The sequence below is a fragment of the Penicillium hispanicum genome (genome assembly GCF_028827665.1).
Source record: "Penicillium hispanicum strain IBT 35686 chromosome Unknown utg000007l_segment0_segment0, whole genome shotgun sequence".
Lineage (NCBI taxonomy): Eukaryota > Fungi > Ascomycota > Eurotiomycetes > Eurotiales > Aspergillaceae > Penicillium > Penicillium hispanicum.
The window spans coordinates 1,893,744-1,914,778 of record NW_026623199.1 but is presented as its reverse complement, the minus strand read 5'-3'; the positions used below and the strand labels follow the sequence as shown (position 1 = coordinate 1,914,778).

Genomic DNA, 21,035 nt, shown 5'->3' with positions numbered 1-21,035 from the left:
CCACTTATTCAGCATCATTGGTCTAGTGGTAGAATTCGTCGTTGCCATCGACGAGGCCCGTGTTCGATTCACGGATGATGCACGTTTCTTTTGGTCCTCCTCGGAGTTTTCTTTTTATGGACTGGTTCTTTTTCTATCCATTTTTGTATTTGAAGATGAATGTACGTGATTTTCTCTGGGTTGGTTGACATTTTGGGTCTAGGTAGAGGATGTACTGGGAGCATCTGAAGCGTCTATTCACCGTTAGAGCTTAAGCAGTGGCGACAGACAGAAAATATATAGGAAGATAGCTTAAGATCATAATATCTATATTTGAAACAGAAATCGTGTTCCACTAAGCACCACATTTTTACTACATTCTCTACCCATTTCCAAACAGGCAGTGTAGCGAGGCAGACCACTGACCTCGTGCGTTCTTCTCCTCAAGTCTAACTGCAGGTCCTCGCCTAGCAAATTTCCATATTAGATGCTAGGTATATTGCTTCTTACAAAGCCAGTTGTGGCCGATGATAGACGTCCATCGTGGATAGCTCAGCAAGGGAAGCTGGAGTAAAGCAAAGCCTAGTAGAGTACCTGAAGTATTCCGACCGGCCATGGCGAAGACGAGTAATAATAATAAAAGTAAAGGAGTGGACTATATTCCGAGAACACAACAGTAGGAGGCTGCGCGCTGGTAAGCCTCGACTATAATCCACCGGCTACGTCGCCCAACATCAACATTGACCCGTCAACCTCGGCGTTCAACGCGACCACCGCAGAAAAATTTACCTGTTTCCATAAACAATAATGAACAATAATGCTCACCCCTCCAATCCCCTCTTATCAGCCCCTCCTCGACTTACTCGGTCGAGAAATGTTGTCCTGACTAACGACAGCTGACGCCATCAGACTCCAATTGCACGTCTTCTCGCCCATGCACGCAATCCAAGAGCTGCGGCCTGCGGGGTAGACAGACGAAGACGCCTTGAAGCAACATTAAATACAAAGATAGTGGCCCTCCAAAATATGGAATTGGTCGTCGGGAACCCTCCTGCTGTCCCTCTTTCATCCGGATACCACGCACATCGTCCGCCATGGGTTCAACAGAGAAGAAGCAGCTCATTATCAATGCGTTTGCAATGCATTCGCCGAGCCACCTGAACCCAGGTCTCTTCCGGTACCCCTCCGACAAAGGCGCCGAATACAAAAACATCAAGACCTGGATCGCCCTGGCGCAGAAGCTCGAAGATGCCAAGTTCCATGCCATCTTCTTTGCCGACGTCCTGGGCGGCTACGATGTCTACCGCGGGCCCGCGAATCTCGACCCGACCATTCCAGCTGCGGCGCAATTCCCCATCAATGATCCCCTGTACAGCATTTCCGCCATGGCCGCTGCCACGGAGAGCATTGGCTTCGGAGTCACGGCATCCACCACCTACGACGCGCCCTACGCGCTCGCCCGGCGCTTCTCAACGGTCGACCATCTCAGCAATGGCCGAATCGGGTGGAACATCGTCACCTCATACCTCGACTCCGCAGCTCGGAATTTTGGTCTGGACACGCAGGTGGAGCATGACGAGCGCTATCGCATTGCCGACGAGTACCTGGATGTCACATACAAACTGTGGGAATCGTCCTGGCGCGACGATGCGGTGACCTGGAAGCAAGTGTCGGCCACATCCAACGGCCCTGCCGCGGGCCAGCGGTATGCGGATCCTCGTGGCGTGCGGCAGATCAACCACAAGGGCAAGTACTTCCAAGTGCCCGGTCCACACCTCTGCGAGCCCAGCCCGCAACGGACCCCGTTCCTGTTGCAGGCGGGCACGTCGACTGCTGGCAAGGCATTCGCAGCCAAGCATGCCGAGGCGGTCTTCCTGCACGCCCAGAAGCCGGAGCTGGTGCGCCCCTCCGTGGATAGCATCCGCCAGCAAGCCGCAGACCTGGGCCGCAACCCGCAAGACATCAAGGTCGTGGCGGGAGCGCTGGTGATCGTCGCCGAGACAGACGAGCAAGCCCACGCCAAGTTCGCGGAGTTCAAGAAGTACGGAGACCGGGAGGGAGCACTGGCTCTCTTCGGGGGCTGGACGGGCTACGATCTCTCGACCTATACCGACGACCAGGACTTCCGGTTCGTGGAGCAGCCAGCGGTCCGCAGCATGGTGAATCACTGGGCAAGTACAGTCCCCGGCACGGAGGGCAAGAAGTGGGATAAGTCTACCATTGCCGACTACCTCACTCTGGGCGGAAACGGGGTGAAAATAATCGGTAGCGTTCAGACGGTAGCGGACGAGCTGGAGCGATGGGTTGCCGTGGGCGATGTGGACGGGTTCAATCTCAGCTATGCCAGCCTGCCGGATACATTTGACGATATCATCAACCTTTTGCTTCCGGAGCTGCGACGCCGCGGTCTATTCTGGTCGGACTATGCTGTGCAGGGTGGAACATTCCGGGAGAACATGTATGGCCAACAGGGCCAGTCTAGGCTCCCCGAGTCTCATCCTGGAGCCAAGTACTTTTGGCGAGCGGGTGAAGAGGTCCCGTCCTACTCATCGAAGGAATCTCAATAACCCGCGGGTGAATCTGGGGAACAACTGATGAATAGAAGCAGTGTATTGCTCCTGTGAAACCTAGCTGTACAATGCAAGATTGAACGTGCCATCTGAAGTTCTGCAGATCCGAGTAGACACCATGATCGAAGCCAGCGACTTGACTATATCTTCCCCTCGTTGCCCTGGATGGACTGAGTAAGTGTCCCTTGAAAGACCCGCTCAGGCGTGCCATAGCACCGACATCCATTCTCGCGAGAAGAGGTCCCAGCAGGTGTTTGACGTCAACGTCTAGGGCGTAGTTCGGTCACTCAGATATTCGCACCGCTGGTGACCAGCGCGAAAGGCACGGGTGTGAATAACACTTCGATGGCTTCGTGCGCGGGACTTCCGTATTCAAGTGCGTCTCTTTTCTGGCAGGAGAAGATCATGGTTAAACAATATCTAGGCGTGTATTGCGGCTCCAGAGCGGTGGCTAGGCTTATGAGTGAAACAATGACCAGAGAAATGAAACCGCTTGGGGTCAAAGTGGTCACGGTGATTACGGGCAGCGTCAGCTCACGGTTGCATGCTAACAGCCCTGAATTTGCGTTGCCGCCAGGCTCCTACTACGCTCCAGTCGAGGAGCTCATTGAAAGACACTCCCGAGGAGAGCAGATTCCGGCGCAGGTGCAAGCCTAGGAATGTGCAGAGACGGTCGTGGGTGATGTACTTGGTGGAGCACAAGGGACATCTGGCGTGGAGCGCAGACGTCTACGGTTAAGTTTGCAGTTGCTTGGCTGCCGACATGGTTGCTGGTATGTACAGAGTCTGAGATCCAGGTTGATTGTCAACTCCCTACCAACAAGCTGCAGGACATACTTCTTGTCCGCGGAGCAGGGCTTGATACGCTCAAGGTATAGATCAATCAACATTGGTGATATGATTTGATATATTTCAATTTGGTATGTCATGGTAGCTACAAGCTATCGGGTTATCTTTCTAGCTTCATGAAATCCACATCCGTGGATACCAAGCCACTGCTTAGACATCCCACCAACCTTCCATGTATGACTTCAGGTCGATGTCCTCTGGAAGCTTGAGATGGGGAGTCAAATGGGCATCGGGGGTCAGCTCCCGCGATGTCCAGCCATTCCCAAAGTAAGCAAATCGGTTGCCACTCGGATTGACATACGTGTACTCCCAGTCCTCCCAGCGTGGATCTCTGCGGATAAAATTTGCGTGCGAGGCACTCCCCGGGAACAGTCCATGAATCCGGGCACCCGGTTGCCCACCATTGTACCAGGAGCTGCAGTTGGCCGACCAAACGGTGCGTGGATAGAAGGTGTCGCAGTATTCGACAAAGTCATCAGCCGCTTGCTTTGATGGCGCCATGGACTTGATGCCCTGACTGCGGAGCTTGCGTAGGACCTTCGCGATGTACGTCACCTGGTTCTCCATGCTGTTGGGGACTGTACCGCTGTGCCCGGAGGCATATGGACCACCTAGCCAGAGAAGATTGGGGAACCCGGGGGTCGCAAATCCCAGATACGAATATGGAAACCCAAACAGTCCGTCTTTCTTCCAGGCAAACTTGAGGTCAATGCCGTTGGCGATGATAGAGAACGGGGGCGCGTGGTCCACGTTCGCACCTGTTGAACAGATTACCGCATCGACTTCTCTCTCGACCCCGTCCTCGGTAATAATCGATTTCTCGGTAAAGCGCTTGATGCGTGGGCGGATATAACTGACATTGTCTTTAGTCAGAGCCTCGAGATACCCAGGCCCGGGAGTAGGACGGCGACAGTTTGGTGGGAAGTCAGGAAGAATCTTATCCCTTAACTCTGGCTGGTCTGAGATGCGCTTGAGCATCAGCTCTGTCCACTTCTCGCGCAGTGCATTATTCTCGGGAGTGTCCTTAAAGATGGCTCCGAAGCGCTGGAAATATCCCTTTTCCACTCCCGTGCGATATTTCAAGTATTCCTGGGGATCTTTGAACGACTCCAACTGCTCCTCGGAGAACAGGTTCGGCTCGAGTCGGCGCACGCCACCAGAGCCGCTGCTGAACGAGTCAGCGATCCACGTTGGATTCCGGGCGTAGTGGTCGACGTGACTTGCAATGGGCTGGATTGAGGGAAGGACCTGCAACCCCGACGCCCCATTGCCGATAAGCGCGATTCTCTTGCCCTTGAGGTCGACGGAATGGTCCCAGTTGGAAGAATGGAAGAGTGGGCCTTGGAAGTCTCTGATTCCCTCATATTCGGGTAGTTTCCAGGCATTGAAATGGCCAATGGCATTGATGAGCACATCTAATTTCTCGTCGTAGACCTAGAGCAAGGCATGAGTTCTCCGCTCTAATCATTCCTGATGACCAGCCTGGATGGGTATACCTTATTCGAGCCGTCTAAATACTCAATCGTCACTTTCCACTTCCCTTCTTCGGGGAGCCACTCTGCTTTCTGCACTTGCTGCTGAAATCGAATGTATTGATATACGTTGTGTTTCCGGGCCACGCCTTGCCAGTAACCTCGGATCTCTGCTCCCTGTGCGAATTCTTCGGTCCACTGGGTATTGGGCGCAAAGCCAGATTGGTATGCATGGGCCGGGATATCACATCGGACGCCGGGGTACGTATTCTCAAACCTGTTCCAATGCAAGTCAGTCGATAGAGATACGGCAAGGACTGGAAGAGGAAAAAGGAAAAGGAAAATTAATACCATGTGCCTCCCTAGATGGAGCATGTCAGCGCGCGATCTACAAAGAATGATCATCGTCGAATTGTTTGACATACCACATCGGCATTCTTGTCGAAGATCCGTAGGTCAAGCCCGGGCAACTTTGCCGGGAGCAACACACCAGCAGTTACTCCGGCGAGACCAGCACCGACGATGCCCACCTTGATCGGTCGTGCTGTATCGACGGGGTGCTCCTCTAGAGCAAACCGAGGTTTTGCGCCCGAGAAATCCGAGTCCAGTTCATTGGAAGTGTGATGGACGGTGACAGATGCTGTCCGAGTCGAATCTGTCGCGCCTTTGACTGGCAGAGACGTCTGCCTGGGGTTGAGATAAGTTGGCAAGGTTGCGACGTCGGGGGTTTCCACAAGCGCCATGGTGGGCAACGATACTCTCTCCAACTTGGTCAGCTGGGATCATTCGATATGGTATTCTCAGTCGAGGCACCGGAATCGCAGCTTTAATGTATGGTTATGCCCCTCGCGGCTCGCTGCACGCCATCCGGAACGGTTTACACGCCACTCCATTCGGAATCAGATCGAGGGTTATTAAAACCCCGTCGTTGTATTGAATCGTTGTCGTACATCGAACATCGTCCAAAAGCAGGTGGATTCTCGGCCATACGGCGATGGTCCAGGGACTGATTTGCCGTGGCTAACACCATCGCGCTCGGCGATGGCGTGAGGCGCCAGCGACATCTGGTTGTTGGGTCGAATCAACAACATCATTCCCCCCACTCCAAACGCAATTGCGGAGTAATGCACATCGCACGACTGAGCGTTGGAGTCGTTGGATCTTGGAAGAGATAAGCATTCATCTGGAACCCGATTCGTGGTGGACGCTGGGCTCTCGGCCGACTGTCATCGTAAGTTGTCTTTTGGACTGCTGGTCAAGAATCTGTGTAAGAGGAGAAGCGTTGCACGCCAGTAGGCTCGAAGTGATTCAAGTTACGCTGCACGGGGGTTCCTTGATAGAGTCACCACGGAAGTATCAATGAGACCTCGCCAATGACTCGTCATGGGCCATAAATTGGTAAGCAGTAAGCTGTCTGGGTGCAACCGTAGGCTTTCGATACGAAACCTGCAGTTTCATACTGTAGAGCTGCTTGAAATCGGCCATGGCTGCTTAGTCCTGAGATGACAAAGACCATGACTCACTGTCATCAGGAAAGGAAATTCAATTGAAGAGACGCGGAAGATCCCTTCATCCTGTCATTGCGTGTATTGCTCCGATCCAAACACGTCTTCCCAGGCTTTTTTCTTTTCTTTTGGCACTCCGCCCCACCATCATTCTTCACGACCGTCGCAATGTCTGACATCCCGCCAGCAACTTCAACTGCCCCGCGGACATGGCGACGGGATGGCAGTGAATTCTTCATCTCAGACAACCCAGCCCTATTATCCGTCAAAGATGTAAATGAAGCCTTCGCAAAGGAATTCGTTTACTGGGCCAAACCATTACCCGAAGATGTCCTCCGGCAGATGCTCTATGGCTCCATGAGCTTTGGGGTCTACAGGAGGATCCAACCCCATCAATCAGACCAAGAGCCCGATTCCCTGAGTGCAGACCAGATAGAGCAGATTGGACTCGCACGGGTGGTCACCGACGGGGCCACCTTCGCCTATCTCTCAGACACCTACGTTCTTCCCGAGTACCAGGGAAGCGGCCTGGGAACGTGGCTCATTCGATGCGTTGCGGAGGTCTTCTCCAACATGCCGTTTTTGCGCCGTATCATGCTCCTCACGAGTGAGCAGCGCACACAGGATTTCTACAGCCAGATCTTTGGGGTCAAGGTGGTCGGGCATGAAGAGCGACCGGATATAGGGAAGGACTTGGTTTTCATGTGCGCCAGACCGCAGGCGCAGTCATGATGGAATTCAATGCAATGGAACTATATCTCAGGTTATACGGACGCCTCATCAACATGACTCAGTGTTACCTGCCTTGGGATGCGACCTGCAACCCTTTTACCAAGGCAGTTGAAGGGGAGTTGGCAGGTCCTTTCCGAGAACGCTCTCGGCTGTCCCAATGTCGCTATAGTCGGTGCAAGTCAGAATCAATCCATGGATACTTGTACATCGATCGCAGATCACATACCCCGGTCCTCTTGGTGCCCAGTACTCGCCCGTCTTGCGAATATCAAAGTCGTCGATGAAGGACGCTAGCGACTTTGCCGCTTCATTCGGCGTGACCGCTGTGATTCCCGATGAGCAAATCTGGTCTGAACGGGAGGTCTGCATGTATAGGCTTACCTCCACCAGCATCCCAGTACTTATCAAACCCAACACCTCTGGTCATCTCCGTCCGCATAAACCCCGGGTGCACCAAGCCCACTGCGACGCCGCGTTCCCGTAGATCCAAGCTTAGCAGTTTCCCAACCATATTCAAGGCCGCTTTGCTGGCATGGTGGCCATAGTTACCGCCGCCCTCCTTTTCATGGCGGAGGGTGATGCTGCCACTCTCACTGCTGACGAGAATCACTTTACTCCCCTCCCCGAGGAGACCGGCCTTGACGAGATGATGCACGATAAACACCGGCCCAATGGCCGACGTGGTATACATCTGGACCTCCTTCTCCCAGTCCGGGGAATCAAAGGACTCGAGCCCAAAGTACCCAGCAGAGATGATCGCAGTCGAGATCTTGGATGAGGCTGGGATCTGCGCGACAAGCTTCTGCCCCACGTCGGGTTGGTTGACCTCGATGCCCGTCAGCCACGTAATGGCAGATTTGAGCTCGGGCGCCGAGGATCGCGAAGTTGCAAACACATGGTTGGCGGTGTTTTTCGAGTAGAGAGCCGCGAGGGAGGCTCCGAGGCCGCGCGTGGCGCCGACAATGAGGATGTTGTTGCTCATTTTACCAATGCTGGAGTTTATTCAATCTGCGATCTTAGCATTATCGTGGCCAGACTTCCCACTTGGAGGGAATCGTTTGGCTTATGATCTCGGTTCTGGATGTCTGACGCAAGAGATGCATGACGTAATGGCATGAACTCATGGTGCAGTCCAGGTTGTCGAGAACAAGTATGCACATACCGGAAACGGCACGAATGGTCGACTGGAAGAGGGCTATCTCGGAGCTGCTGGTGTCCCGGTTGATCGTCTACAACGACCAATGTGGCTGTTGCTCTACCAGCAGCAGCTACTGGAGCCCGTCTTTGTGTGGAGTTACAGTCTCTGGCGCCGTAGCCTCTAACACGCTAAAAATTCCCAGCAACAAAAATAAATCGGAATGTGTACTATCGTGAACAAGTTTTCAATCAATACACCAAGCGATGGTTGACTGGGGAGTGTAAATAGTTGGAAGACGGGTCGCTAAGTGCCTACCAACCAATGCAGTCAATGTCTTTCCAAGGTGGTAGCCTGTCCAGGGCTATATAACTACATATTACTGTAGCTCTGTTTATGAAATAGCAGGTTGGGAAACATCATCCTGGATCCATAAACTAGTCCTTGCCTAATTGGGTAACTGGGCCCGAAGATGTTCCTTCGATCCAAGATTGGTACATTTTGTGCGCATGGAGCCTTCGCCAATATTAACAAGCGCTGTAAATCCTACCCGTCGAAAGAGTTGCCCCACTTTGTAGTTCTCGCGCGATGGAATTCAATAAGGCTACGAGCAGTGTTTCAGAGCCAGCCATTCGGTAAAAAAATGGCGTCTATGTCCAACTCCCTACTGCATCTCCAACGGGAGGTTAAAAAAAGGCCAGGCTCCCATATACAGGGTGATATGGAAACATGATCAACAACTTTCTCCCCGTACCTGCCGCCTCTTCTCAAGTCTTTTTGCAGTCTTCTTTTACTCAAGCACCGCTCGGGAAACGTCGTTAGCCATGGCCCGACTGTCAGTTAGTCCGCGTACTGCACTACTATGGCTATGGGCTCTCTCTCTTATGCTTGGGGCAGCAGGCGCTCCAGGCGCTTCTAACGCCATGTCATCCCTACACGATTCGATCATCCGGCGAAGTGACATAACGCAAATAACGCAGTGCGGCCAGAACTGCTCGCGTTGCAGCTCGGCGACTAAGAATTCGACAAGTGCGGACAAAAGGCGTAGCAGCCTCTTGTCTAAGCGTGTGTTTCTCGACCCTTGGGATGCTCCCTTCAACGGCAATGAGAAAGCATTCGTTGAGGAAATGATCAGTGGTTCTACCTTCATGCCACTTGATAGCCAGCGTGGATACTCATACCCTACCGGAGGGTTCATGCCATTCAACCAGGCACCGATCACTTTGTCCTTTGGTACTCTGTATGGCTGCGCAATGGTGATTGTGGTGTCGAACAGAGGTGCTTGGCTAGCGCACTTTTGGGAAGTGGATGGCTTCAGCCCTGGTAACTGGGAGATCGGGGGAGATGAATTATTCAACCTCTATGTGATGAACGAACTTCGCTCTGCAAACACGGCTGATATGAGCGGCCTCCAATTTGTCAATGGCTACTTTCAATCGGAAGACAATCCCAAGGCCTTTATTTTCAGACGTGCCTATTCAAACTTCCCAGAATACGACCAGGCATACAAATCTCGAACAATGCAGATTCAGTCGGCTATCAAAGAAATAACTGGTGTTGAGGCAACTTTTTTCGAATACAATTTTCTCCGAGACGACCTGCCGCCCAAAATCAAAGGTAGAGGCACACTGGAATACGATCCCGACGCAATGGGCGACTGCATATTCGGCCAAACTGCTTCGTGGAGGCTATGGATGGAGACCGATTTGGTTGGGCAGGAATTCTGGGAACCGATGCCATTCCAGCTTAAAGATGCCAGTTGAAAGTGATACTTGGCGATTACCACTCCAAAAGTCCCAGAGAGAGAGAGAAGGGTCGGGCCGACAAGGTCAGAGGAGAGAACCTTGAGTCCATCGTCCCCCAAGATAACGAAGACGAAAATATATGCGATAGCGAGCAAAAGCACCAGGACCGAGCAAAGGGATAGTGCACGGAGAGGAGAGAAGGGCAAGCCTACCAACGAACGCTACACGGCGGCGTGTCAGAGTAAGGGAGCAGTCAATCAACGGTATCATGACGCCCATGTAACTTGAAATCAAAACAGGAGGCAGAGAAAGGAATAAAACGATAGCATTCTCGTCGATGTATGCCAGGAAGGTGCAATGTCGAAGTTCCCGATCGCCAGATCGCCGTGGCTGACGTGAGCCACACTCCCGTCAACCACCTTGGAAGACCTTCTCCCCTTGTCTGCTCCAGCTTTCACACTTGTCCGTGACCTGAGTTGCTGTTCACTCCAGAAAACGACTGCTCGGATCTCGACAGCACCTCTCATTCCCTGGTTTTTGTTTTATTTTAGGCACAGCGCCCGCAGCAAGGAAACTTTCCACTATGACGACAGCAGCGGTGTTCGGCAGTACAGGAGCAGTGGGCTCCCAAATCCTCGCTACACTCCTCGCTTCAGACGCAGTCTCATCTGTCAAAACTGTCTCCAGAAGGCTTCCTACCGCCCAGTCTTCCAAGCTCCAAGCCCTTGAGGAAGGCGACATCTCCAAATGGGCAGGCATGATCGCTTCCCTGTCCCCAAAGCCATCAGTGGTCTTCAATGCCGTTGGCACCACCCGAGCGGCCGCCGGCGGGACTGAGAATCAGTGGAAGATTGATCATGACTCGTGCGTTGAGAATGCCCGAGCGGCCAGAGAGGCGGGTGTCAAGACGTACGTGTACATTTCCAGTGGAGGCACCAGAGGGTTTCTTTCTAGCTATGTGCCCTACTCAAAGATGAAGATCGGCGTGGAGGATACCATCAAGGAACTCGGATTTGAGAATGCTATCATTCTGAGGCCGGGTATGATCATTGGAAGGGAGACATCTAAAGCCCCGATGTTGGAGAACATCGTGGAAAGCCTCAGCTACCTCGGACAGGGTGTGCAGGATCGGATAGGTATGATCCCCCTGATTAATACTCTATCCGTCGCGAGGCTGAATATTAACGCACCATCTGCAGGTCAGAATCAAACCACCATTGGCAGAGCGGCTGTTGCGGCTGCTCTGATGGCCACTGAGGGCAAGGCGCCATCACAATATTGGGTGGTAGAACAGGCTGATATAGTCAGGCTTGGTAGAAAAGAGTGGAAGGAGTAGAAAGCTCGGTCACTGCAGCTACTATCTGATGAATGAGGCTCTCGGTTCCTTGCATACACTTTAATCCACTATAGTTAATAACAATATGAATTCCATAAACTAAAGAAGTGGCAGAGGCTTCGGGCTATCATGTATTCTCTACCTACATTCCCCCTACATGGACGTCATGTGATATAGAGAACATCTTTATGAGATTCGGCAAAAGAAGTGTGTTTATTCTGAGATGAACTAAACTCGTTTAGATACAAAAGGAATTACCTAAGGAATGGAACGGACTCGTGAGCTCCGTAGCTCTCCGAGTCCTATACGTACACCCTAATGTCCTGCTGGGCCATCACTGGCCTATAGAGCCAGGTCCACTTATTTCTGGCATTTGACTTTCTTATTAGCTATTATTCTACATAAACTATCAGCAGCCGATTTAGATTCTTGATTCCTCCAAGATATATATATATATATATACTTGCATATGTATCTACATGTGTAGCTACATAGCTAGAAGTAGATATTGAGAAGGGTATTCAGTACTTCTGCCTCATATAATACTATAATTATACTTGCCTTTCGAATACTATTCAAAAGGTGATATACTGTAACAGAACATCCAGACACAGAAGAAGCATCGTGAGTGGAGCAGATCTCTGAAGTTGGCATGTTCCTATCCTATTCTTCGTGTATGCCGGACTATCGGAGGCACTAATTGTGCTTTGTTGTAGAAGGAGAAGGTATAGCTCTGCTGGGTTCAGGAAACCTATCGCGCAGGCTCTGGAAATTGAGGCTGAAATCCATTTGGCAATGCAATTATGGGCATGAGTTGGCATGATTTTGGGTCGTAAACAACGGCTCTGTGTGTTATAGGTTTTTCGAATAGAAGGGAGATCTTCCTCGACTTCCCAGAGGAAATCCTCCCACCCTGGTAGCACGTTGTTAATCACGAGCTCAGGAAAGCCCTTAGCCTCGCGAAGAGTATTGTGAATAGCCTCAATCTGTGGCTATATTCTGAACCGATCTGCGGAGGCCATAGTCCTTGGTGAGACTCTCGAGGAAGTTACGGTAATAGTAGGCATGGCGATGGCAAGGGGACAGAAGTGAGGGATAAGAGAAGAAAAGAGAAGAGTAGGGAATGTGGTATTGAAGAACTGGTGCAGGGAAGGAGCGTATTACAACTGAGCAGCTCATCCATAGATGGCTGATTTGGAAGAACAGTTGATTTGGGTCACTCGTTCTGTGTCAGGATAATTGGAATCAAGAAGTCTGTATTGCTATTCCGCCAGAGAGTGGGATTGGTGGAGAATGGGGGCCGCTTGGATTGCTCAGACATTACAGTGCGTGGACTTTTCATCTCTCGAAGGCTACGTGAGAGTGATATCGACGAGCTAGTTGATTGAAAATTGCAATATTGCTTCATCTGCGAGTTGTTGGGGTCTATCTATCTGTATACAATTGGCAGGTTTCGACGCTTTGACTGGCTTGCTTTCCGAAAGCTGCTTTATTTCCTAAGCATTTTTTTTTTTTTTACATTTTATTCCATTTGATGGTTCTGGATTTTCTTCGTCTCCCATATATTTGTCTGGTCTTGTCTAGAGTGCTGGAACCTCCAGTGCACCACGATTCAGACCCAGACGACGTCTGGACCTTGCCGCCCACTTCACCAACACAGACTCCTCCAGTTGCCAGACATCGCGAATCACACAAACTCCCAACTCATTGGCCCCCAACGCCTGCGCCGCTCGGGAGCAAAATTAGAAACAGTCTTCCCCAGATTCAAGGCTGTGCTTCACGGCGCTTAGTCAGATGTGAAGGACCAGGGCCCGCCGCTCTCGAAGAGCTTCATCGCCGTTTGACCTCGTCCTCCACGGTGTGGCCCTCGCCGGAGCTGGTCCATCCATGCGGCCTCGAGCTCCAGGATGACTGGCTTTTCCAAAATCCTGCCATCAAAGTTTCGAGCTGCCATCCACCGGAGCAGGAAGGCGGGTGCCAGGGATCGATCCCAAAGGGACCTCCCAGTATCCTCCTCTTCACTGGGGTGAGTATGGACTTATATAGGGGGGTGTGAGCTTTAACTGACATCTCGTGTTCTGGCTACCCAGTCTCGATAACGCGAACTCCTCATCATCCTCTCCGTGGGGCCTTCCGGTCGAGATTCAAATCTTAATCTTCGCTCACTGCGGCACCGCCGACTTTCTCCCGCTGAAACTGGTCTGCAAGGCCTTCCACAACCTCCTGAATTCCCACGAGTATGAAATAGTGCGACAGTATCTCCGCCGGCGCCGCCATGGCACTCTTCCGTCCCCGATCGATAACGACCGGACTTACACTCGCAACCCGGAAGACGATGTGGTGCTCCTGTCGGACCTCTTCCCGCCATCCAAAAGTGCTCGAGGTGGCCATCTCTACACATTCAGATATCTCAGCGGCTTGAGGCAGCGGCAGAAACAATGCTCAATGCTATGCTGGTATCTTGCAGACCGGGTGATGGAGCGGTTCGTGCAGACCGAGCCCATCTTTCAAAGAGCTTCGTTTCCCACAAAGAGGGCCGAACGGACTACCCTGGTCAGGCGAGGCAAAGCGAGTATATGGTTCCATCTCGCGCCGCTAATGTATGTTTTATCCCAGGATATCGTGGGTGGAAAGCAAAGTTAAATCACAACTGACCGGGGTTAGGTATTACACACTTTATTTCCTTGAATCATATACGTCTGCGAGGCGCGAGCATACCAACATGCTGCTTCGCGAATACGAGGCAGGTCACTTGTCAGTCCCCATCTCGATCCCAGTCCGCCAAAGGATGTACAGGGACCTCCAGACCGACATTCTCCGCGAGCCTCCCTTCACCAATACCGCAACACTGATTGCTACCCACCATTGCATGCACTTGCTGGTATCGTACATCCAATACACAATGGCTCCGGAGGGCGCACCAGACGACTCCTGGATCAGCTCCCTCCTCACGCTCTCGCCGTTTGGACGAATTGTCGAGTTCTTCTCCGCGGAGATTGGCCATGGGGGCAACCAGCGCATGCAGCGCAAGGACTTCATGACCAATTTTTACCAGGACATGACGACGCATGAAAAGGACCGTATGCGCTCTGTTCTTTTTGGCCGAACGTCAGAACGGAATATGCATTGCTCCGTGCGAGACCTTTGGTTCGAAGCGGCCAAAGTAGAGTTGAGGCACAGAGATGCAATTCCCCATGAACAAGAGAAAGTCTGGAGTTGGAATAGTATCCCGATATTGTTTGGATGCCCCGATTGCCTTCGCATAGCGGGATGGCAGGCATGATGCATTGATTACGGGCGTTGGTGGCGTTGGGATAGATACCTTAGAGAATTATCGAACTGAAAATATTTGAGCGTGTGACAAATGAATTTATCCTTGAAACATCTGATTATTTTCAATGGATGCGTCTATTTCCTCGGAGGAACTAGCTGTGCCCACCACTCTGCGGTTTTGGTCCGCAGCACAATTGACATTTCTGGCAGTTGCGATCTACATCCAAGTCGAAGCCATCCTTATTATATCTCCACAGGTTTTATCGAAAGCGAGGGATTACTCAGTATATCGGTTACTCTCCAGCACTCGGCCTTTTGTTTTGGTTTCTTGGCAGCCGCGGCGCGTCCGTATCGATAAGCAGCGATAAAACAACCTTCCAATAGAACGGAAGTTGGCAGACGCACATATCTAGAAACGCTTGCAGCCGAGTGGCTTTGCTATACCATGGAGCAAGCGTCCCAAGACCAACTATTCAACACCTCCTGGACTCTGCACCGTCTGTCCCCACTCTACCACGCCAAGGACTGCGAGACCCTCCTCGACAACTCGGCCGCCTTGAAGGTCTATGCAATGCGATTGCGCGACCAACTCACCGGCGACGTTCTCGCCGGTCTGCATGTTAGTGCCGCTACCGCAGATGACAATGCATTATCCAAGACAGGCGCTCTCAAAGATTGCTCCTGGCAGGCTATCTCCGCGTGGTCCCCGAGACGCGATGAGGGACAGCGCCCACGCGCAACTGCTACCTCCTTCCCAGGGATTCTGGTAACTCTGGAATATGAGAATATCACCTACAAAGCCGCGCTTCTCACAGACACCGAGCCACGGTCTCGGGGTGACAGTCAGCGTGTGGGATCGACATATCTCCCATTGTTGTTGACAAAGTTTCCCAACGCGCTCCGGCAGACCTTTATCTCGTTTCTGTCTGCCAATTTCGACACTTACTGCTCGACACTCCGTCTTCCCTCAAATTTTCTTTGCACTGGGCTGGAATTGTTCGTCCATGAACTACGCCATGCGCGAGGATCGAGCGCCCGCTCTGCAGCGAACGACACCGTCGAAGACGTGATCAAGGAGCTGCAGCTCACACTAGCATTCTCTCCGTCAATTGCGCCCGCCCTGCGGACTCTCAATGTCAGCATCTCCCGGGACGCGCTGGTTGATTTTTCACGCGACAAATCGGCCGTCTCGAAGGCGCGTGCTGTCGATGACAAGCCTCGGAATCCCGTGATTAGGAATATGGCCTCGTATTTGGAAAACCATCTGGCGATGAAGCTCGATTTGGACGGCTCATCACAGAACCAGGTTGCCAGGCAGCATGTTCGGTTGTCCAAAGTTGCTTGTGCGGCGTTCGTGTTAGGAAGCGAGGGACGCATGAAGCTGGTTGTGGCTGGTCAGTCTACCGACGACGAGGAGCTATCTGTAAGACATCAGTCGGCTTTGCATGCAAGTGAAGCCCTTCTTCGAACAGTGATCTACAGGGCTGTTATCGGTGATCAAGCGACATGAGCCTTCGTGAACTCAGATTTGACACACTTTGTAACAACACCAACAACTCCCGGGTGGAAGTTTTTATTGCAACGCTATCAGCACTCACTGGGCCTACGACCGGAAACTAAATGTCACTGTCCTTGATGAAGATGCTATAGCCCCGCCATCTCAGACCTGGCAAGCTTATTCATTTGACCGTTGCTAGCTCTATGCAGCCTCAATGCCAGGATCTACGGCGGGCTAGAGTGTGGGTACGAGTGAACTAGTCGTGCAACCAAAGGCAGCCTATCGGCCAAAACGGCGCGTCTGGATCTCCAGGCAACCTGCGTCGCGGCTTTCTATGGCGCAAGCGATGGTAGAGCAGAGACTAGGTGCTGGAAACAGAATTACATGGCAAGTAGATCAAGGACATTTTTAGTACTCAATAACAGCAACCGAGAATACCATGTCCAGTTTCCATTTATGTACAGTGAAGCGATTCGAAAATCTATGCTTTGGTGTAGCAAAGCTCGAAGTCCGAAGACCTTCGTCATGCAGACTTCTAGACGCCCAATCTAGCTTTCGTCCCAGTGTTCTTCTGATTCGGCCAGGCGCAGTGCCTCGTCGACGCTGGGCACGAAATGTGTCAGACCACCACACTGCTCAACAATACCACTCCGGTCGAACATGCGGAACACATTGGAGTTTGGTAGGCGGCAGAAGAAAACTCTGGTGCCTTTCTCCACGTATGCACGCACAATTTCTGACAAAACCTGGGTTCCGGAGCCATCGATACTTGTGACGCCATGAACATCGAAGATGACGTTCTTGTTATACTCTGGTGGGCGCATGCGGGGAAGAGAGGGATGGGTCCTGCTGGATCCGTAGAGCTCCATGCGGCGCAGACGGTTCTTGAGGTCACCAGTGTTGGCGAAAGTGAGAGGCTCGGGGATCTTCACGATAAGCGCTCCCTCGATAAGCTCCACATTTTCGGGTTGTAGCTCGGCATTTTCAAAGCGCGCGGTACCAGGGATCTTGCCGAGGATTTGGATGCGAGGTTGAGTAGCATGGCGAATCAGGATGATGACGGAGAGACCTATTCCAAGAGCCATGCCTAGCTCGAGAGAGTAGAAGATGGTTGCGGTGAAAATGAGGAGCATCAATATGAGCTCAGTCCATCCACGGAGGCGCAGAAAGAATACCAGGTCGTGGGGGCACTCCTCAACGAGGGAATAGGCGACAACAGAAATCATTGAGCATAGGACCGCTTTCTGTTTGTGGAAACATGAGCACAATAATTCAGACAAATACAATAGTCAGTGGTATGAAAATGTCGTACTAACCGGAAGATAATAGAGATATGGAAGTAGCACAAGAATGCACACCAGCGTGATGATGCTGACGAATATGCTGCTCATAGGCGTACGTGCTCCAGTCTGAGAGTTAACCTTGCTTCGGCCATATCCACCAAACGCTGGAAGAGCCATAAAGCAGCCACCGAGGAAGTTTGCCACGCCCAGCGCGACCATTTCTCGATTGGCACTCATGTGCATGCCCTGCAGACCATCAGGCTCATCACCTAGGCCTTTCGCTGCGACAGAAGACTCAAAGAAACCCAGAAGCGTGATGATAAAAGCTTTGCTCATGGCAGTGCGAATGTGTTTCATGTGGCTGAACTGGAACGGCCATTGGAAAGCGAACAGCTGGCTGGAACTGATTTCAGTATGGCCAAGAAGTTCAAGTCCTTTGTCTTCCCAATTCAGACGCCAGGCCAGAATGGCTGACAGGACCACGACCAGGAAACGATCTGGGAAATAAATCACCTGGGGATACCGTGGCATCAGCCACTTCTTCAGTTGCCTATCATCACCATGTTAGTTGCAGGCATGCAAGGCCCAAATAAGCATCATACATACCTAAACAGCATGATGATACCGAAGCTAACAAGCGATACTGTAGCGGTGAGCGCATGGCTTTCATGAGCATGATGAAAGATGAACGACAGTTTGCCGACAGTAGCAGCATGGCTGGCTCCAGCTTCTTTAGCCTGGGCTGCGAGGCCCAGTTCAGGAACTAGCTGGTCCACAAAAATCACGAAGCCGATGGCGGTGATGAATCCCCTTAAGAAGGGACGGCTGAGGACATTGTCCAGAAATCCCAAACGGGTCAGCCCAGCAACCAGAATCATTGCACCCGTCATTGCAGTGGCTATTCCTATTACCATGGCACTTTCCATCCTGTTATCTTCTCCAGAGTCGCCTTGGCTGACACTGGTTTTGACAATGGCGCCCGTGAGCAGAGATCCAGCTGCCTCTGGCCCGACCACTAAGAGAGGACAGCTTCCTAGCACTGCATATATGAGAGGGTGTATCACAAAAGAATAGAGGCCGTTGACTGGGGGTGCATGGGCAAGGTTGGACGCCAGCGACAAGGCCATTGGGATGTAAATGGAGGCGATAGTAAGCGCCGCTACCAAGTCACCCCGCAAGAAAGACCAGCGGTACTGGCCAATCCAGTTGAAGAAGGGAACGTAATAAGAGATGTATCTGCGCACGGCTGTTAGTCTCCTTCGGCTTGCAGACTATAGAGATGGTCGCCGAGGATGAAGGTGGAGTCTTGCATACAATTTCTTTTGGTCGTTCACTGATAGAGCCGACGTGGACGATTTCATTTGCGACGTGTATTCCGATTCTGGGCGCGATTCTGGCGGTTCGTCGCCGCTTGCGCCGGCAAAGTGACTCGATGCCGTGGCCACATCTTCAATTCCTCCGTATCCAAACCGGCCATTTGACGAGCCGAGAAACGTTTGTCTTTCTCCATTCTCCGGCCGTGGAGAGAATGTACCATGGCTGCAACGCCGTTCACCACATATGGGATCTGACTGGTTGTATGATTCTAGGAGGCGGGCTCGCGCATCAGGCTCACTCAAGGCCGTGATTCCAAGTCCTTGCTGGCTATGTCCACCATTGTCATAGGACCCCGTGCCCGAGGCGACTCTCGGGCTACTCAAAGGGCGGAACACATCCACAATCCGATCATGCAGGGAGCGGCGAGCATCCGACTCTTGGCGGAGGAGTGGGCTGGTCTCAGACATCGCAAGGTCTGCAGAAGCATTCAGTATGAAGCTAGCTTCAGAGTGAAAGCAGACCGGAGAACGCCATAAGTCGCATAAAGAGAGAAAGAAGCCTGTCTCCGAGAGGAGGAAAAGAGGAGGGAAACCAGTGCCTTTGCCGGTTAGCAAGGGCGGGAGCGGCTAAGCGCTGATAAGCGGGCCCAGAGCTATACTATCAATCCCTTCCATTCGGGCAGATCGTCACCCGGTGAGAGCAGACAGCGCTACCGTGCAATAAGAATAACCGAAGGGCGTATCGGGCATGGTCAGCATCAGACTGCCACTTTGATTCGTCCGTGCGACTTCGCTCCTGACGCCCGCGCTTCACCCCGGCGGTGAGTCACGTGGTAGTCTCTGGTGGTCACGGGACCGCGGCCAATGTGGGTTTTGATCCGCCACAATAGCGATTTGAATCGATTGTGCTCCCAGACGACTCTTTCTCCCCGGCCCCCCGACTCTCTCAAATCGCTTGGATCCGTTTGCTTCCAGGCTTGAGTTCGCCACTTCATCAGGACTACCGTCTAATCAGTCCTATCTCCACCCTCAAATTCGTCGTTGAAAACCCAAGCGCAACCCCGCCAAGATGTCTTTAACAAATTGCCGGTTCTACGAGGAGAAGTATCCTGAGGTGGACAGCTATGTCATGGTCAATGTCAAGCAGGTACGAGCTTACATACTTGGTCTGCACGTCCTGGGCTATTCGGAGCTGACATTATTGGGTGATTTGGCTAGATCGCCGAGATGGGCGCATACGTGAAGCTGCTCGAATACGACAACATCGACGGAATGATCTTGCTCTCCGAACTTTCACGAAGACGTATTCGCAGTATCCAAAAGCTTATCCGTATTGGACGCAATGAAGTCGTGATCGTGCTCCGTGTCGACAAGGAGAAAGGCAAGACGCACCTGGCTGTATGAGCGAGATCCGGCCGCTGACTCATAGCCCAATAGGCTACATCGATCTGTCGAAGCGACGTGTCTCGCCCGAGGACGTGATCAAGTGTGAGGAACGTTACAACAAGAGCAAGGCGGTGCACTCGATCATGCGCCACGTCGCCGAGGCGACTCAGACCCCTCTCGAGACCCTATACCAGCAGATCGCCTGGCCCTTGAACCGGAAATACGGCCACTCCCACGATGCATTCAAGATCTCCATTACGTATGCTTCCTGACTTTTGTCTTATCGGCGAAAGCACAATTACTGACTTGCGTACTTTTTTTCGCAGTAACCCCAGCGTGTGGGAGGAGACCGAGTTCCCCAGCGAGGCCGTGAAGAAGGAGCTGCAGCAGTACATCAGCAAGAAGCTCACCCCCCATCCCACGAAGGTCCGTGCCGATATTGAGGTCACTTGCTTCGGCTACGATGGCATCGATGCCGTCAAGGAAGCTCTGCGCACCGCTGAGGCCGACAACACCCCCGAGACCCAGATCAAGGTCAAGCTGGTGGCTCCCCCTCTCTACGTTCTGACCAGCCAATGTCTGGACAAGAACCTGGGTATCAAGATGCTGGAGAGCGCGATCGAGAAGATTGGCGCGAAGATCAAGGAGGCCAACGGCAACTGCGCTGTCAAGATGGCGCCCAAGGCCGTCACGGAGCACGATGATGCCATTCTTCAGGAGCTCATGGAGAAGCGTGAGCGGGAGAACCAGGAAGTCAGTGGAGACGAGAGCCAGTCGGAGAGTGATGAGGGTGTCCCTGAGTAAAGGATGCAACACTCTTCTACACCATGGCCCGGCGTACATCGACATCGTCGAACTGTACAAAAGGCAAATGAAGAGGGGGATTGAGCAAAATGGATAGAGAAAATCATGCACATTTACGCGATCTATGAGAAAAAGGCTTGGTGGCTCTTGCG

The 21,035-nt window shown here is 52.2% G+C and overlaps 10 protein-coding genes across 10 annotated transcripts; 7 read left to right on the top strand and 3 right to left on the bottom strand.

Moving 5' to 3' along the window:
• Window positions 1–1,073: 1,073 nt before the first annotated feature.
• N7459_008505 (LLM class flavin-dependent oxidoreductase) lies at window positions 1,074–2,546 on the top strand (the record flags this gene model as incomplete). The annotated part of the gene is made up of 1 exon (XM_056947673.1): window positions 1,074–2,546. The coding sequence occupies one exon, from the start codon at window positions 1,074–1,076 to the stop codon at window positions 2,544–2,546; it is 1,473 nt and encodes a 490-aa protein (XP_056797183.1).
• Window positions 2,547–3,548: 1,002 nt separating this feature from the next.
• Window positions 3,549–5,613, bottom strand: N7459_008504 (flavin-containing monooxygenase; the record flags this gene model as incomplete). Its single annotated transcript, XM_056947672.1, has 4 exons — window positions 3,549–4,832; window positions 4,895–5,147; window positions 5,222–5,232; window positions 5,296–5,613. The coding sequence occupies 4 exons, from the start codon at window positions 5,611–5,613 to the stop codon at window positions 3,549–3,551; spliced, it is 1,866 nt and encodes a 621-aa protein (XP_056797182.1).
• Window positions 5,614–6,543: 930 nt separating this feature from the next.
• N7459_008503 (GNAT family N-acetyltransferase) lies at window positions 6,544–7,107 on the top strand (the record flags this gene model as incomplete). Its single annotated transcript, XM_056947671.1, has 1 exon — window positions 6,544–7,107. One exon carries the CDS (start codon window positions 6,544–6,546, stop codon window positions 7,105–7,107), a length of 564 nt encoding a protein of 187 aa, XP_056797181.1.
• Window positions 7,108–7,203: 96 nt separating this feature from the next.
• Window positions 7,204–8,089, bottom strand: N7459_008502 (oxidoreductase, short chain dehydrogenase/reductase family superfamily; the record flags this gene model as incomplete). The annotated part of the gene is made up of 3 exons (XM_056947670.1): window positions 7,204–7,270; window positions 7,334–7,430; window positions 7,489–8,089. 3 exons carry the CDS (start codon window positions 8,087–8,089, stop codon window positions 7,204–7,206), a joined length of 765 nt encoding a protein of 254 aa, XP_056797180.1.
• Window positions 8,090–9,066: 977 nt separating this feature from the next.
• N7459_008501 (uncharacterized protein) lies at window positions 9,067–10,005 on the top strand (the record flags this gene model as incomplete). The annotated part of the gene is made up of 1 exon (XM_056947669.1): window positions 9,067–10,005. The coding sequence occupies one exon, from the start codon at window positions 9,067–9,069 to the stop codon at window positions 10,003–10,005; it is 939 nt and encodes a 312-aa protein (XP_056797179.1).
• Window positions 10,006–10,570: 565 nt separating this feature from the next.
• N7459_008500 (uncharacterized protein) lies at window positions 10,571–11,323 on the top strand (the record flags this gene model as incomplete). Its single annotated transcript, XM_056947668.1, has 1 exon — window positions 10,571–11,323. One exon carries the CDS (start codon window positions 10,571–10,573, stop codon window positions 11,321–11,323), a length of 753 nt encoding a protein of 250 aa, XP_056797178.1.
• Window positions 11,324–13,230: 1,907 nt separating this feature from the next.
• Window positions 13,231–14,606, top strand: N7459_008499 (F-box protein; the record flags this gene model as incomplete). Its single annotated transcript, XM_056947667.1, has 3 exons — window positions 13,231–13,349; window positions 13,414–13,923; window positions 13,988–14,606. 3 exons carry the CDS (start codon window positions 13,231–13,233, stop codon window positions 14,604–14,606), a joined length of 1,248 nt encoding a protein of 415 aa, XP_056797177.1.
• A 435-nt stretch (window positions 14,607–15,041) lies between these two features.
• Window positions 15,042–16,106, top strand: N7459_008498 (uncharacterized protein; the record flags this gene model as incomplete). The annotated part of the gene is made up of 1 exon (XM_056947666.1): window positions 15,042–16,106. The coding sequence occupies one exon, from the start codon at window positions 15,042–15,044 to the stop codon at window positions 16,104–16,106; it is 1,065 nt and encodes a 354-aa protein (XP_056797176.1).
• A 536-nt stretch (window positions 16,107–16,642) lies between these two features.
• Window positions 16,643–19,161, bottom strand: N7459_008497 (SulP family inorganic anion transporter; the record flags this gene model as incomplete). The annotated part of the gene is made up of 4 exons (XM_056947665.1): window positions 16,643–17,338; window positions 17,411–17,927; window positions 17,984–18,613; window positions 18,692–19,161. The coding sequence occupies 4 exons, from the start codon at window positions 19,159–19,161 to the stop codon at window positions 16,643–16,645; spliced, it is 2,313 nt and encodes a 770-aa protein (XP_056797175.1).
• Window positions 19,162–19,762: 601 nt separating this feature from the next.
• On the top strand, window positions 19,763–20,883 carry N7459_008496 (translation initiation factor eIF2 subunit alpha; the record flags this gene model as incomplete). Its single annotated transcript, XM_056947664.1, has 4 exons — window positions 19,763–19,840; window positions 19,912–20,074; window positions 20,131–20,338; window positions 20,406–20,883. 4 exons carry the CDS (start codon window positions 19,763–19,765, stop codon window positions 20,881–20,883), a joined length of 927 nt encoding a protein of 308 aa, XP_056797174.1.
• Window positions 20,884–21,035: the final 152 nt, after the last annotated feature.